Source organism: Cebus imitator, unplaced genomic scaffold (assembly GCF_001604975.1).
Source record: "Cebus imitator isolate Cc_AM_T3 unplaced genomic scaffold, Cebus_imitator-1.0 Scaffold66, whole genome shotgun sequence".
NCBI classification, from domain to species: domain Eukaryota; kingdom Metazoa; phylum Chordata; class Mammalia; order Primates; family Cebidae; genus Cebus; species Cebus imitator.
Window position 1 is genome coordinate 5861044 of NW_016107381.1, and position 11777 is coordinate 5872820.

Below are 11777 nucleotides of genomic sequence, written 5' to 3' on the forward strand. Positions count from 1 at the left end.
GATGGTCTCGATCTCTTGACCTCGTGATCCACCCGCCTTGGCCTCCCAAAGTGCTGGGATTACAGGCTTGAGCCACCGCGCCCGGCCTAATGTTTTAGTTTGTAGGGAAGTGAGAAAGTTCCCATTCAACTGAATTTAATTAACCAATTAATTTTTTTCTTTTTTTTTTGAGATGGAGTCTCACTCATGTCACTACTCTGGAGTGAAGTGGCATAATCTCAGCTCATTGCAACCTCTACCTCCTGGGATCAAGCGATTCTCCTGCCTCAGCCTCCCAGGTAGCTGAGATTACAGGCACCCACCACCATGTCTGGCTAATTTTTGTATTTTTAGTAGAGACGAGGTTTCACCATGTTGGCCAGGCTGGTCTCAAACTCTTGACCTCAGGTAATCCACCCACCTCAGCCTCCCAAAGTGCTAGGATTACAGGCATGAACCACCACTCCTAGCCAATTTTTGTATTTTAGTAGAGACAGTGTTGTACCATGTTGGCCAGGCTGGTCTTGAACTACTGACCTCAAGTGATCCGCCTGCCTTGGCCTCCTAAAGTGCTGGAATTACAGGTATGAGCCACTGTACCTGGCAGAATTAATTAATTTTTAATTGTATGATCCACCATGACATTCAAAGAATGTTCTCATTTAAAAGGGAAGACTTCCTGAGCAACATCCCTATTGCTGGGCTTGTGAACAAGAGTCCGTGATAGGTAACGTGTAGTGAGTGTCAGACAAGGATGGCTCAGAAAAAGCTTTGGGCCAAGCGTGGTGGCTCACACCCGCACTATGAGAGGCCAGGGTCGGTGGATCACTTGAGCCCAAGGGTTTGAGACCAGCTTGGGCAACAGAGTATGACCCCATCCCTACAGAAAATGAAAAACTTGGCTGAGCATGGTGGCTTGTGCCTGCAGTACCGTCTACTCTATCCTTAGGAGGCCTGCTTGCAAGGGTGGCTCTTGGCTGGTGTCTAGGAACTTGGATTTAGGGAGCATTTCACTGCCTCTTAACTGATATGAGAGGCATACTGTGCCTCAACTGTATGTGTAAACAATGTGGTTTACACTGAGTGCCTGCTTTCCTTCTGAAGGTCTGGAATTTTGGTACCTGTTAAGGCAAAGGGTGCCCACATGACCAGCCCCAAATAGAAACTGTGGGTACTAAGTCCCCGATGTGCTTCCTTGGTACACAACGTTTCTCACACATTGTTCCAGTTCCACATGGAGGGAATTGGGCACATCCTGTGTGCCTCTACAGGACAGGACTCCAAAAAGCTCAGGCCTGGTTTCTTTCTGCCTCATGCCATGTGCCTTTTCCCTTTGATTGTGTATTATGTCCTTTTGCTGTAATATGTCATAACTGCAAATACAACTGTGAATCCTCCTTGCAAGTCAATGAATCTGGCGTGGCCCAGGGAACCCCCAACAAAGGTAGGTACTACTATCCTTGTTTTATGAATGAAGAAACTCAGTCGGCCACAGAGGCTCACGCCTGTAATTCCAGCACTTTGGAAGGCCAAGGTGAGCAGATCACCTGAGGTCAGAAGTTGAAGATCAGCCTGGCCAACATGGTAAAACCTCATCTCTACTAAAAATACAAAAATTAGCCAGGCATGGTGGTGTACACCTGTCATCCCAGCTACTTGGGAGGCTGAGGCAGGAGAATCGCTTGAACCTGGGAGGTGGAGGTTGCAGTGAGCTAAGATCATACCACTGCATTCCAGCCTGGGCAACAGAGCAAGACTCTGTCTCAAAAAAGCAGGGCTGTGCACATTGGCTCATACCTGTAGTCCTAGCACTTTGGGAGGCCAAGGCAGGTGTATTACCTGAGGTCAGGAGTTTGAAACCAGCCTGGCCAACATGATGAAACCGTGTCTCTACTAAAAATACAAAAAAATTACCTAGATGTGGTGGTGGGCGCCTGTAATCCCAGCTACTTAGGAAGCTGAGGCAGAAGAATTGCTTGAACCCAGGAGGCAGAGGTTGCAGTGAGCCAAAATCACACCACTGCACTCCAGCCTGGGCAACAAGAGCTAAACTCTGTCTCAAAAAAAAAAAGAAAAAAAAGAAAAAAAAAGGGAAAGGAGAGGAAAAGAAATTGAAGCTTAGAAAGGAAGTAACTTGCTCAAGATCGCACGGAAGACAGGTGGCATAACCTGGATCTTAACAGTCTGGCACCAAATCCTTAACCTCTTTAACTATTCTCTTCTCCCATTCATCACCGCATCTCTATATTAAATTTTCTTGAAAAAAGATAATAAAATAGGCCAGGCATAGTGGTTCACACCTATGATCACTGCACTTTGGGAGGCTGAGGTGGGAGGATCAATTCAGCTCAGGAGTCTGAGACCAGCCTGGGCAACACAGCAAAACCCTCATCTCAATTTAAATATATATATATATAAATTTTTTAAAAAAGAAAAAATCATAATTCACAGTACGTATATTAACGGTCACTTACCCTAAAAAGTCCTACTCAGTCCCTCCATCTCTATAGTTTTTCAAAATGAAAATCATATGAAACTAGAAAAGCAGGAACCAAATCTGGATTGCTCTAGAAAAACGTTATAGATTGTTAATTATTCAGAATTTTCCTCCTAGCCAAAGAATTTCTTCCGTTGTGTTTTTATGTTTTATTTTGTTTATTATTAGAGTAAAACACAGTCCTCAATCTTCATCTTTGGGGAAAAGTTGTTGTAATGCTGAAACTAATAAACCCCCACCCATTATTAGGTCAGCAGAGAGCAGACTTTCTGCTGAGATGATTCATTTCAAGGCAACAGAAAATATTGGAGAGTATCTTTATGAACCTAGAATATAAACTTTTTTTTTTTTTTTTTTTGAGACAGAGTCTCACACTGTCACCCACGCTGGAGTGCAATGGCACAGTCCAGCGATTCTCCTGCCTCAGCCTCTCAAGCTGGGATTACAGGCATGCGCCACCACGCCCTGCTAATTTTGTATTTTTAGTAGAGATGGGGTTTCTCCATGTTGGTCAGGCTGGTCTCAAACTCCCGATCTCAAGTGATCCACCCACCTCGGCCTCCCAAAGTGCTGGGATTATAGCCATGAGCCACCTCGCCCAGTCCCAGCCTTGATTTCTAATATTCTCCAATAAAAGGAACCAGGGCTCCTTTGAGAAATGGCTGATTTTAGGACTGGGGCAGGAAATACATAAGATCAAAGTTGAAGGAGTTGTGCATGATCAGTAGCCACTACATGAGAAAGATGGCGGAGCAACAGCAAAGAAAAATCCCTTTGGTTCCAGAAAATCTCCGGAAAAAGAGGAAAGCTTATGGAGCCCTCAAAGCCACCCAGGCAAAGCAGGCACTTTTGGCAAAGAAGGAGCAGAGGAAAGGAGAAGGGCCCTTCTGCTGCCAGGAATCATTCCTACATGATTCCTGGCGGCAGAAACGTGACAACGTGCGTGTCAGATGACTAGAAGTGAAACCTCATGCCTTGGAATTGCCAGATAAACATTCCTTGGGCCTTTGTCATACATATCAAAAGGATTGATGATGTGAGTTTACTGGTGCAGAGAACCACTGCAAGACTTCGCCTAAAGAAAATTTTTAGTGGTGTCTTTGTAAAAGTCACCCCCCCAGAACCTAAAAATGCTTTGTATAGTGGAACGTTGTGTGACTTGGGGATTTCCAAATCTGAAGTCTGTCCGGGAACTCGTTTTGAAACATGGACAAGCCAAGGTCAAGAATACCACCACCCCTCTGACAGACATCACTGTGATTGAGGGCACCTGGGCAAGTTTGTTTCATTTGCTTGGAAGACCTCATTCATGAAATTGCCTTCCTGGGGAAGCATTTCCGGGAGATCTCATGGTTCTTGCGCCCTTTCCACCTCTCCGTGGCCCCTCATGCTACCAAAAATATAGTGGTCTTCCTCAAGGACATGGACACACCTGGCTACCAGGGTTAATGCATCAATCAGCTCATCCGCCAGCTGAACTAGACCCAGGTGAGGCAGGGTTGAAAACTGCTCTTGGACTGACATTAGATGGGCCATGCCTTGCCACTTTAAAAGTTCTTTTTGCACTTACCAGTTTTTAAGAGTAACCTTGAGATTGGGAGGAAAGAGGAGACTGGTATAAGCAGATAGAGACCAGCTGGGAGCAATGACTGCCTGGTTAAGACATGGGGCCAGGAGTTACAGGCCTGAAGATGTCGAGTAACTAAAAACTGCATTGCTGCGGTCATTTAGATGGAATTGGGGAAAGAATAATTTTAATAACTGATTTCAAAAAGGCTCTGAAGATGTGAATCATCTATTTTGCTGAAGAAATCTTAACTTTTTGAAATTTAAAAGAAAAAAAAAAAAAAGTTGAGCATCGCACAGTGCCAGAAAGTAAAAACTAAAACAAAAACATTGATGATGAAGGTGTCAAAGGAATACAAGAGCCAACTGAAAGAGCTCCCATGGTAAAAGCTGGAACAATTTCAGTACAAAATTAAGTTATACTGGGTTATAATACAAAGTATAAAATAAATATCTGTGAGTTATTTATGGTCTCAAAGTATAAAATAAATATCTGTGATATAAACAAATGACTAAGTAAGTAAATAAATAAGAGAGATTAACTTGCCACTCTTCAAGTATGGGCTACATTTGGAGACTATCTTCCAAAAAGGATAGTATAGAAAAAGGGCAAAAAGAGCATTTACAGTAGAGAAACCTGACAAACACCACCTCAGCCAGCTGCTCTTGATCAATACCAGCAGTGATATGTCTTGTTCATCACCCTTAATACGCTGTGATAAGGCTGGGAACTTTACCTCTGGGGTCTTCATCCCAAAGTCCATCATCTCAATCTACTCATGAAAAAAACATCAGACAAACCCCAACTGAGGGACATTCCACAAAACACCTGACTAGTACTCCTTAAAACTGTTAAAGTCATCAAAAACAAGGAAAGCCAGGTGCATGAGTCACAGCTGTAATCCCAGCACTTTGGGAGGCCGAGGTAGGTGGATCACTTATGGTCAGGAATTTGAGATCAGCCTCGCCAACATGGTGAAACCCCATCTCTACTAAAAATACAAAAATTAGCCAGGCATGGTGGCAGGTGCCTGTAGTCCCAAATACTCGAGAGGTTGAGGTGGGAGGATCACTTGAACCCAGGAGGTAGAGGTTGCAGTGAGTCGAGATCATGCCACTGCATTCCAGCCTGGGTGATAGAGTGAGACCCTGTAACCCTGTCTCAGACAAGGAAAGTCTGATCACAGACAAGAGGAGTCTAAGGAGATCTGACTACTAAATATACTGTGGGATCTTAAATAGGATCCCAGAACAGAAAAGGACATTAGGCAAAAGCTAAGGAAATCAGAGTAAAAATTTGATTTTTGTTAATATTCCTTTTTCTTTATTGCTAATCTTCTCTGTATTGTTCCAATTTTAATATATATGCTGCTGAAGCGAGCACAGGATTTTTGTTAATAATAATGAGTCAATATCAGTTCATTACTTGTGAAAAATGTAGCACATTAGCGTACGATATTAATAACAGGGGAAATTGGTTCCAGGGTATATGGGAACTTTCTGTACGATATTAATTTTTCTATAAATCTAAAACTATTTTAAAATAACACCTTAAGAACTGTGGACACTGAAATACTTTTTCCTAATTCCTGTTAAAATTATTAATCGACATAATTGGGTTTTGTGGGTTTTTTGTTTGTTTTAAACAGAAATTTGCTCTGTCACACAGGCTGGAGTGCAGTGGTGCAATCTCAGCTCACTGCAACCTGTGCCTCCCAGGTTCAATTGATTCTCCTGCCTCAGCCTCATGAGTAGCTGGGACTACAGGCGTCCACCACCACATACGGCTAATTTTTTGTATTTTTAGTAAAAACAAGGTTTCACCATGTTGGCCAGTCTGGTCTCGAACTCTCGACCTCAGGTGATCCATGGGCCTTGTCCTCCAAAAGTGCTCAGATTACAGGTGTGAACCACCATGACCAGTCAACATAATTGGTTTTTAAAATTTATTCATTCATCAAATATTTGTTGAGCACCTTCTATATACCAAGTACTATTCTAGGCAGTGGGGAAACAAGAGTCAAATAAACAAGGTTTCCATCCTCACAGAGCTTACCCGATGGTAGAGGGAAAGGGAAATTAATAGGCAGTGAGAAGCAATGTGATACAAGAAATAATCCGAGAAGCATGCAGAGACCAGTACACAAAATAGTCCAAAATAAGGAATTTTTATTTTCTTCTCAGGGCAATAGAATGCCATTGAAGGATCTTCACTGAGGGGGATATGAAAACATATGTTTTAAAAAATGGCCTTGGCCAGGCACAGTGGCTCACGCCTGTAATTCCAGCACTGTGGGAGGCCAAGGCAGGCAGATCACCAGGTCAGGAGAATCGAGGCCATCTTGGCCAACGTGGTAAAACCTCATCTCTACTGAAAATGCAAAAATTAGCTGGGCATGGTGGTGTGCACCTGTAATTCTAGCTACTCAGGAGGCAGAGGCAGGCGAATCGCTTGAACCCAGGACACGGAGGTTGCAGTAAGCCAAGATAACACCCCTTCATTCCAGCCTGGCCATGGAATGAGACTCCATCTCAAAAAAAAGAAAGAAAGAAAAGAAAGAAAGAAAAGAAAGAAAGAAAAAGAAAGAAAGAAAGAAAGAAAGAAAGAAAGAAAGAAAGAAAGAAAGAAAGGAAAGAAAGAAAGAAAAAGAAAGAAAGAAAAGAAAAGAAAAGAAAGAAAAAAATGGCCTTGATACTTATCTACTTACAGCAGCTTTCTTCAGTCACCAAAAACTGGAAAAAAACTAAATGTCCATAAACAGGTGAATGAATACACAAATTGCAATTTATCTATCCAATGGAACACTATTCAGCAATAAGAAGGAATGGACGAACCAGTAGGTTCAACAACAAGAATGGATCTCAAAAGCACTAGGCTAAGCAAAAGAAGCCAGGTCGGGTGGTGGCTCATGCCTGTAATCCCAAGACTTTGGGAGGCCAAGTTGGGAGGACTGCCTTTGTGAGGTCAGGAGTTCAAGACCAGCCTGGGCATGAATAGCCAGATCTCATCCCCACAAAAAAATTTTTTAAACTAGCTAGGCCTGGCCAAGAGTGGTGGATCATGCTCGTAATCCCAGCACTTTGGTAGGATGAGGCGGGCAGATCACCTGAAGTTGGGAGTTTGAAACCAGCCTGACCAACATGGAGAAACCCAGTCTCTACTAAAACTACAAATTTAGCCAGGCCTGGCGGCACATGCCTGTAATCCCAGCTACTCAGGAGGCTGAGGCAGGAGAATTGCTTGAACCTGGGAGGCAGAGGTTACAGTGAGCTGAGATCGCCCCATTGCACTCCAGCCTGGGCCACAAAAGCTAAACACCATCTCAAAAAAAGAAAAAGAAAAAAAAATTGAATATTTTAATTAAACTTTTTTTAATTCAATAAAAGTATTATTTAAAACATGTAGAGTATTTTGAAAAGTTTATTGTTCCTATTCAGAAATGCACTATGAAGAGTTTTAACTTTTTCTTTCTACATTAACAAAATAGTTAATAAAATGGGTTCCTGGCCCTTCCAATCACCACCAGAATCACCCACAAAACCATAATAGTTCACACAAAGAGGAAGCCTTGTAAATAGAAAAATCAGCCCAGCTCGGTGGCTCACACCTGTAATCCTAGCACTTTGGGAGGTCAGGAGTTTGAAACCAGCCTGGCCAACAAAGTGAAACCCCATCTCTACTAAAAATACAAAAACTATCTGGGCACAGTGGTGCGTGCCTATAGTCCCAGCTACTCTGGAGGCTGAGGCAGGAGAATTGCTTGAACCTGGGAAGTGGAGGTTGTAGTGAGCTGAGATCACACCACTGCACTCCAGCCTGGGCAACAGAGTGAGACTCCCTCTCAAAAAAAAAAAAAAAAAAAATCAAAACAAAAAACAGAAACTCCCAAAAGGCAGTAAAATTACCCAATTTACTTTGTTCTCTTACTATGACAACTGCTGCTGTGGTTTAATTATTTGCTACAACTTCAGAGCATCCTAATATTTGTCAGCACCCTCTCTGCAGGTCTCTTCAATTACATCTCTATAAAGAGGCAGGGGTGAGACTACCTGGGTTTCTGTGAGAATTAAAGCGTTTGCAGATTAGCAGCTTCCAAATTAGCAGGCTGAGAGGCATGATACGCGATTCTTTTCTGTCCTACTCCCCGGTGAAAGACAGGAATATGTTTCCTTTTCCCTTGGAGTCTGGCACCTCCCTAGGGAGAGCAGGAGACTCCGTGCTGACAGTACTAGGGGATCCTTAATGCAAATGCTACTGCTCAAATTCTCAGTGGATGCTACTGATCAGAGGGCACCCCAGAGCAAAGTGGTGAGTGGCTCCTCCACTCACTCATCCTCTAGCAAAAGACAGAATGAGTTTTTGGAAAGAAGAAACCACACCACCCACTTATTGTAATCCAGATCTTGCTCAGTATAATCTCACCTGGGCCTAGCACAGTGTATACCTGATGGGAGTTCAGTAAATCCTTATTGAATAAATGAGAGCATAAAAGTGTGGCACACTGGCCAGGCGCGGTGGCTGAAGCCTGTAATCCCAGCACTTTGGGAGGCCGAGGCGGGTGGATCACCAGGTCAAGAGATCGAGACCATCCTGGTCAACATGGTGAAACCCAGTCTCTACTAAAACTACAAAAAATTAGCTGGGCGTGGTGGCGCGTGCCTGTAATCCCAGCGACTCAGGAGGCTGAGGCAGGAGAATTGCCTGAACCCAGGAGGCGGAGGTTGCGGTGAGCCGAGATCGCACCATTGCACTCCAGCCTGGGTAACAAGAGCGAAACTCCGTCTCAAAAAAAAAAAAAAAAAAGTGTGGCACACAGCAGGTATTCCATAAATATTAGTTGGGTAAATGAAGAGAGTGACACACCTGTTGACCCAACATTTTGGGAGGCCAAGGTGGGAGGATCGCTTGAGGCCAGGAGTTTGAGACCAGCCTTGGCAACACAGTGATAACCTGTCTTTACAAAATAGGCAGGTTGTGGTGGCTCACATCTGTAATCCCAGCACACTGGGAGTCCAAGGCAGGCAGATCACCTGAGACCAGGAATTCAAGGCCAGCCTGGCCAAGATATCGAAACCCCACCTCTACAAAAAAATACAAAAATTAGCCAGGCATGGTGGCACACACCTGTAATCCCAGCTACTTGGGAGGCTGAGGCACAAGAATCGTTTGAACCTGGGAGGCAGAGGTTGCAGCGAACCGAGATCACGTTACTGCACTACAAACCTGGGTGATAGAGCAAGACTGTGTCTCAAAAAAAATAAAAAGGTAAATAAAAAATAAATTTAAAGGCTGGCACCGTGGCTCACACCTATAATACCAGCACTTTGGAAGGGCGAGGCAGGCAGATCACCTGAGGTTTGGAGTTCGAGACTAGCCTGACAGACATGAAGAAAAGCCGTCCCCACTTAAAATAAAAAATTAGCCAGGAGTGGTGGCGCATGCCTGTAATCCCATCTACTCTGGAGGCTGAGGCAGGAGATTCACTTGAACCTGGGAAGCGAAGGTTGCAGTGAGTCAAGATCCGTGACATTGCACTGCAGCCTGGGCAACAAGAGTGAGACTCTGACTCAAAAAATAAATAAATAAATAAATTTTAAACTGAAGAGAATCACCAAGACACTGTCCTAGGTTAGGAGAGGATGTATATGACAGGTTCAGAGCTACCCACTATGAGTAAACTAGTCTAACGAGCTAAACAAGGGCTCTGGGATCCAACCCAGCATCCAAAGCCCAATGCCACTGGCCACATTATGGGAAGCCTTAGCCAAGTCACTGGGATCAGTCAAAAGGGGATCAGTTTCCCCTTTGGGAAAAAAGGAGTAATACCTACCTTACATGATTATTTTATGACTTAGAAAAAGATGTAGATAAATCGCCTCAAAGGAGGTCTGGCATATGGAAGACATAGCAAAGAAAAATGGTAAAACTCCCTAGCAAGTGCTAACATTTCTTGAGGGCTAGCATGTCCACTTCACTGTGCCACACATCCTAAATATATGACCACACAAAATCTTCACACGAGGCTGTACTCAGCGGCGCACATCTGTAATCCTGACACTTTGGGAGCCTGAGGCAAGAGGATCGCTTGAGGCCAGGAGTTCCATACCAGCCTGGACAACATAGGGAACCCATCTTTACCAAAAAACGAAAAATTTAGCTGGGCGTGATGGTGGGGTTCACCTGCAGTCTCAGCTACTCGGAGGCTGAGATGGGAGGATAACTTCAGCCTGCGAGGTAGAGGCCAAACTGAGCAGTGATTCGCACCTCTGCACTCAAACCTAGGTGACAGAGTGAGACCCTGTTTCAAATAAAGTAAAATCAAATAAAATAGAAAATTAAAAAATAAAATATTGAGGCCAATGTTATAAGTAGGACGATCTCCCTTCTACAGGTGAGAAAACTGACATATAGAGAGTGATGACAGGGTAAGGGCTGCAGGATTCAAACTCAGGCACACGTGCAGTCTACACTCCTATCCACCACACGGTATTTTCCACTATGATGGCATTAAGAACCACTTAATCTCGCAGACGCTACAACTGGCACTTTGCAAACAGTGTTTCAACGAATTCACCCCAACAGGGTTAAGTTGGCGCAGCTGAGGCTCACAGGAGTCCAGAGATTTGCCTGAAGTCGCCACGCGCGGCTGGAGCCTTGGGGAGCCGTCACCCACTCGCTCCGCACCCTGGTCGTGGGAAGCCTCCCTTCAGCAATCACGTCGCGCAGTCTCTGCCTCAGTGTCCCAAGGCGGACCCCAATCCCCTACCCGCGTGGGGAGTCACGAAATTCCGTCCGTCCCTGCCTAATTGTCCCCAAAGGTCAAGCCTCCCCTCATCCGCCCCGGTCTAAGAGTTCAGGCCAGCCCCACCCACCTCCTCAGTTCGGGTCCGGGGGGTCTCCCGGTAGCCCCCGAGACGGAAACAACCGGTGGGGGAGGGGATGCGGGGAGGACGCATGCCCAGACGGCTCCACTCGGCCTCCAGCTCACCTGCGAATCACGAAACTCTACCACCACGTTCTCGCTGCTCCATCGCGCCGCCATCTATCCCGCCCTGCCGCCGCAGCCCTAGGACTGCGCCCTCCTAGCCCGCCGTCCCCAGAACCCCAGGACCGGAGCCCCACACAGCCCTAAAGTCAGCCCTGACACGGCCCGTCCCCGCGTTGCTCCTGAACGCAAGCCATTGGTTGATCCAAGAACAGGCTCCGCCCCTTCTTCTTGGTTCCTCCAATTGCTGCACTGCTCCTGCCACAAATGGGCACGCCCTCGCTCACTTCCGTCACTCGGTTTGAGTCACCTACGCTCCTCACGACTGCGGCCACGCCCCCTGCCTCGAGCTCTGCGGGGAGTTGTAGTCCAAGCTCGAGCAAGCGTGTATGACCCGGGAAGAGCTCGCAGGTTTGGGTTTGGGTGAGGGGACGTGTCTATTGTCCTCATAACTCCCCGCTGGACTCCCGGGCACTCCTCCAGACCCAGTCCAATGTTTGGACCGGGTGCGGTGGCTCACGTGTGTAATCCCAGCACTTTGGGAGGCCGAAGCAGGTGGATCACCTGAGGTCAGGAGTTCGAGACCAGCCTGACCAATATGGTGAAACCCCTTCCCTACTAAAAATTCAAAAAATTGCCGGGCGCGGTGGCTCAAGCCTGTAATCCCAGCACTTTGGGAGGCCGAGGCGGGTGGATCACGAGGTCAAGAGATCGAGACCATCCTGGTCAACATGGTGAAACCCCGTCTC

General features: G+C 45.6%; 1 protein-coding gene and 2 pseudogenes across 6 annotated transcripts in view; 1 reads left to right on the forward strand and 2 right to left on the reverse strand.

Moving 5' to 3' along the window:
* The window catches only part of WDR59 (WD repeat domain 59), a 108649-nt gene extending 97434 nt beyond the window's left edge, over positions 1–11215 (reverse strand). For 4 of the 6 annotated variants that reach the window (XM_037739265.1, XM_037739264.1, XM_037739267.1 and 1 more), the window contains exon 1: positions 10916–11010. In XM_037739265.1, the coding sequence (XP_037595193.1) occupies positions 10916–10999 (84 nt within the window). In that variant the 5' untranslated portion in view covers positions 11000–11010. Of the gene's footprint in view, positions 1–10915; positions 11011–11031 lie in introns of those variants that run through there. The other 2 variants (XM_017530567.2, XM_017530563.2) reach the window with 1 other exon arrangement.
* Positions 3106–3958, forward strand: LOC108305791 (annotated as a pseudogene).
* Positions 5334–5426, reverse strand: LOC119471617 (annotated as a pseudogene).
* Positions 11216–11777: the final 562 nt, after the last annotated feature.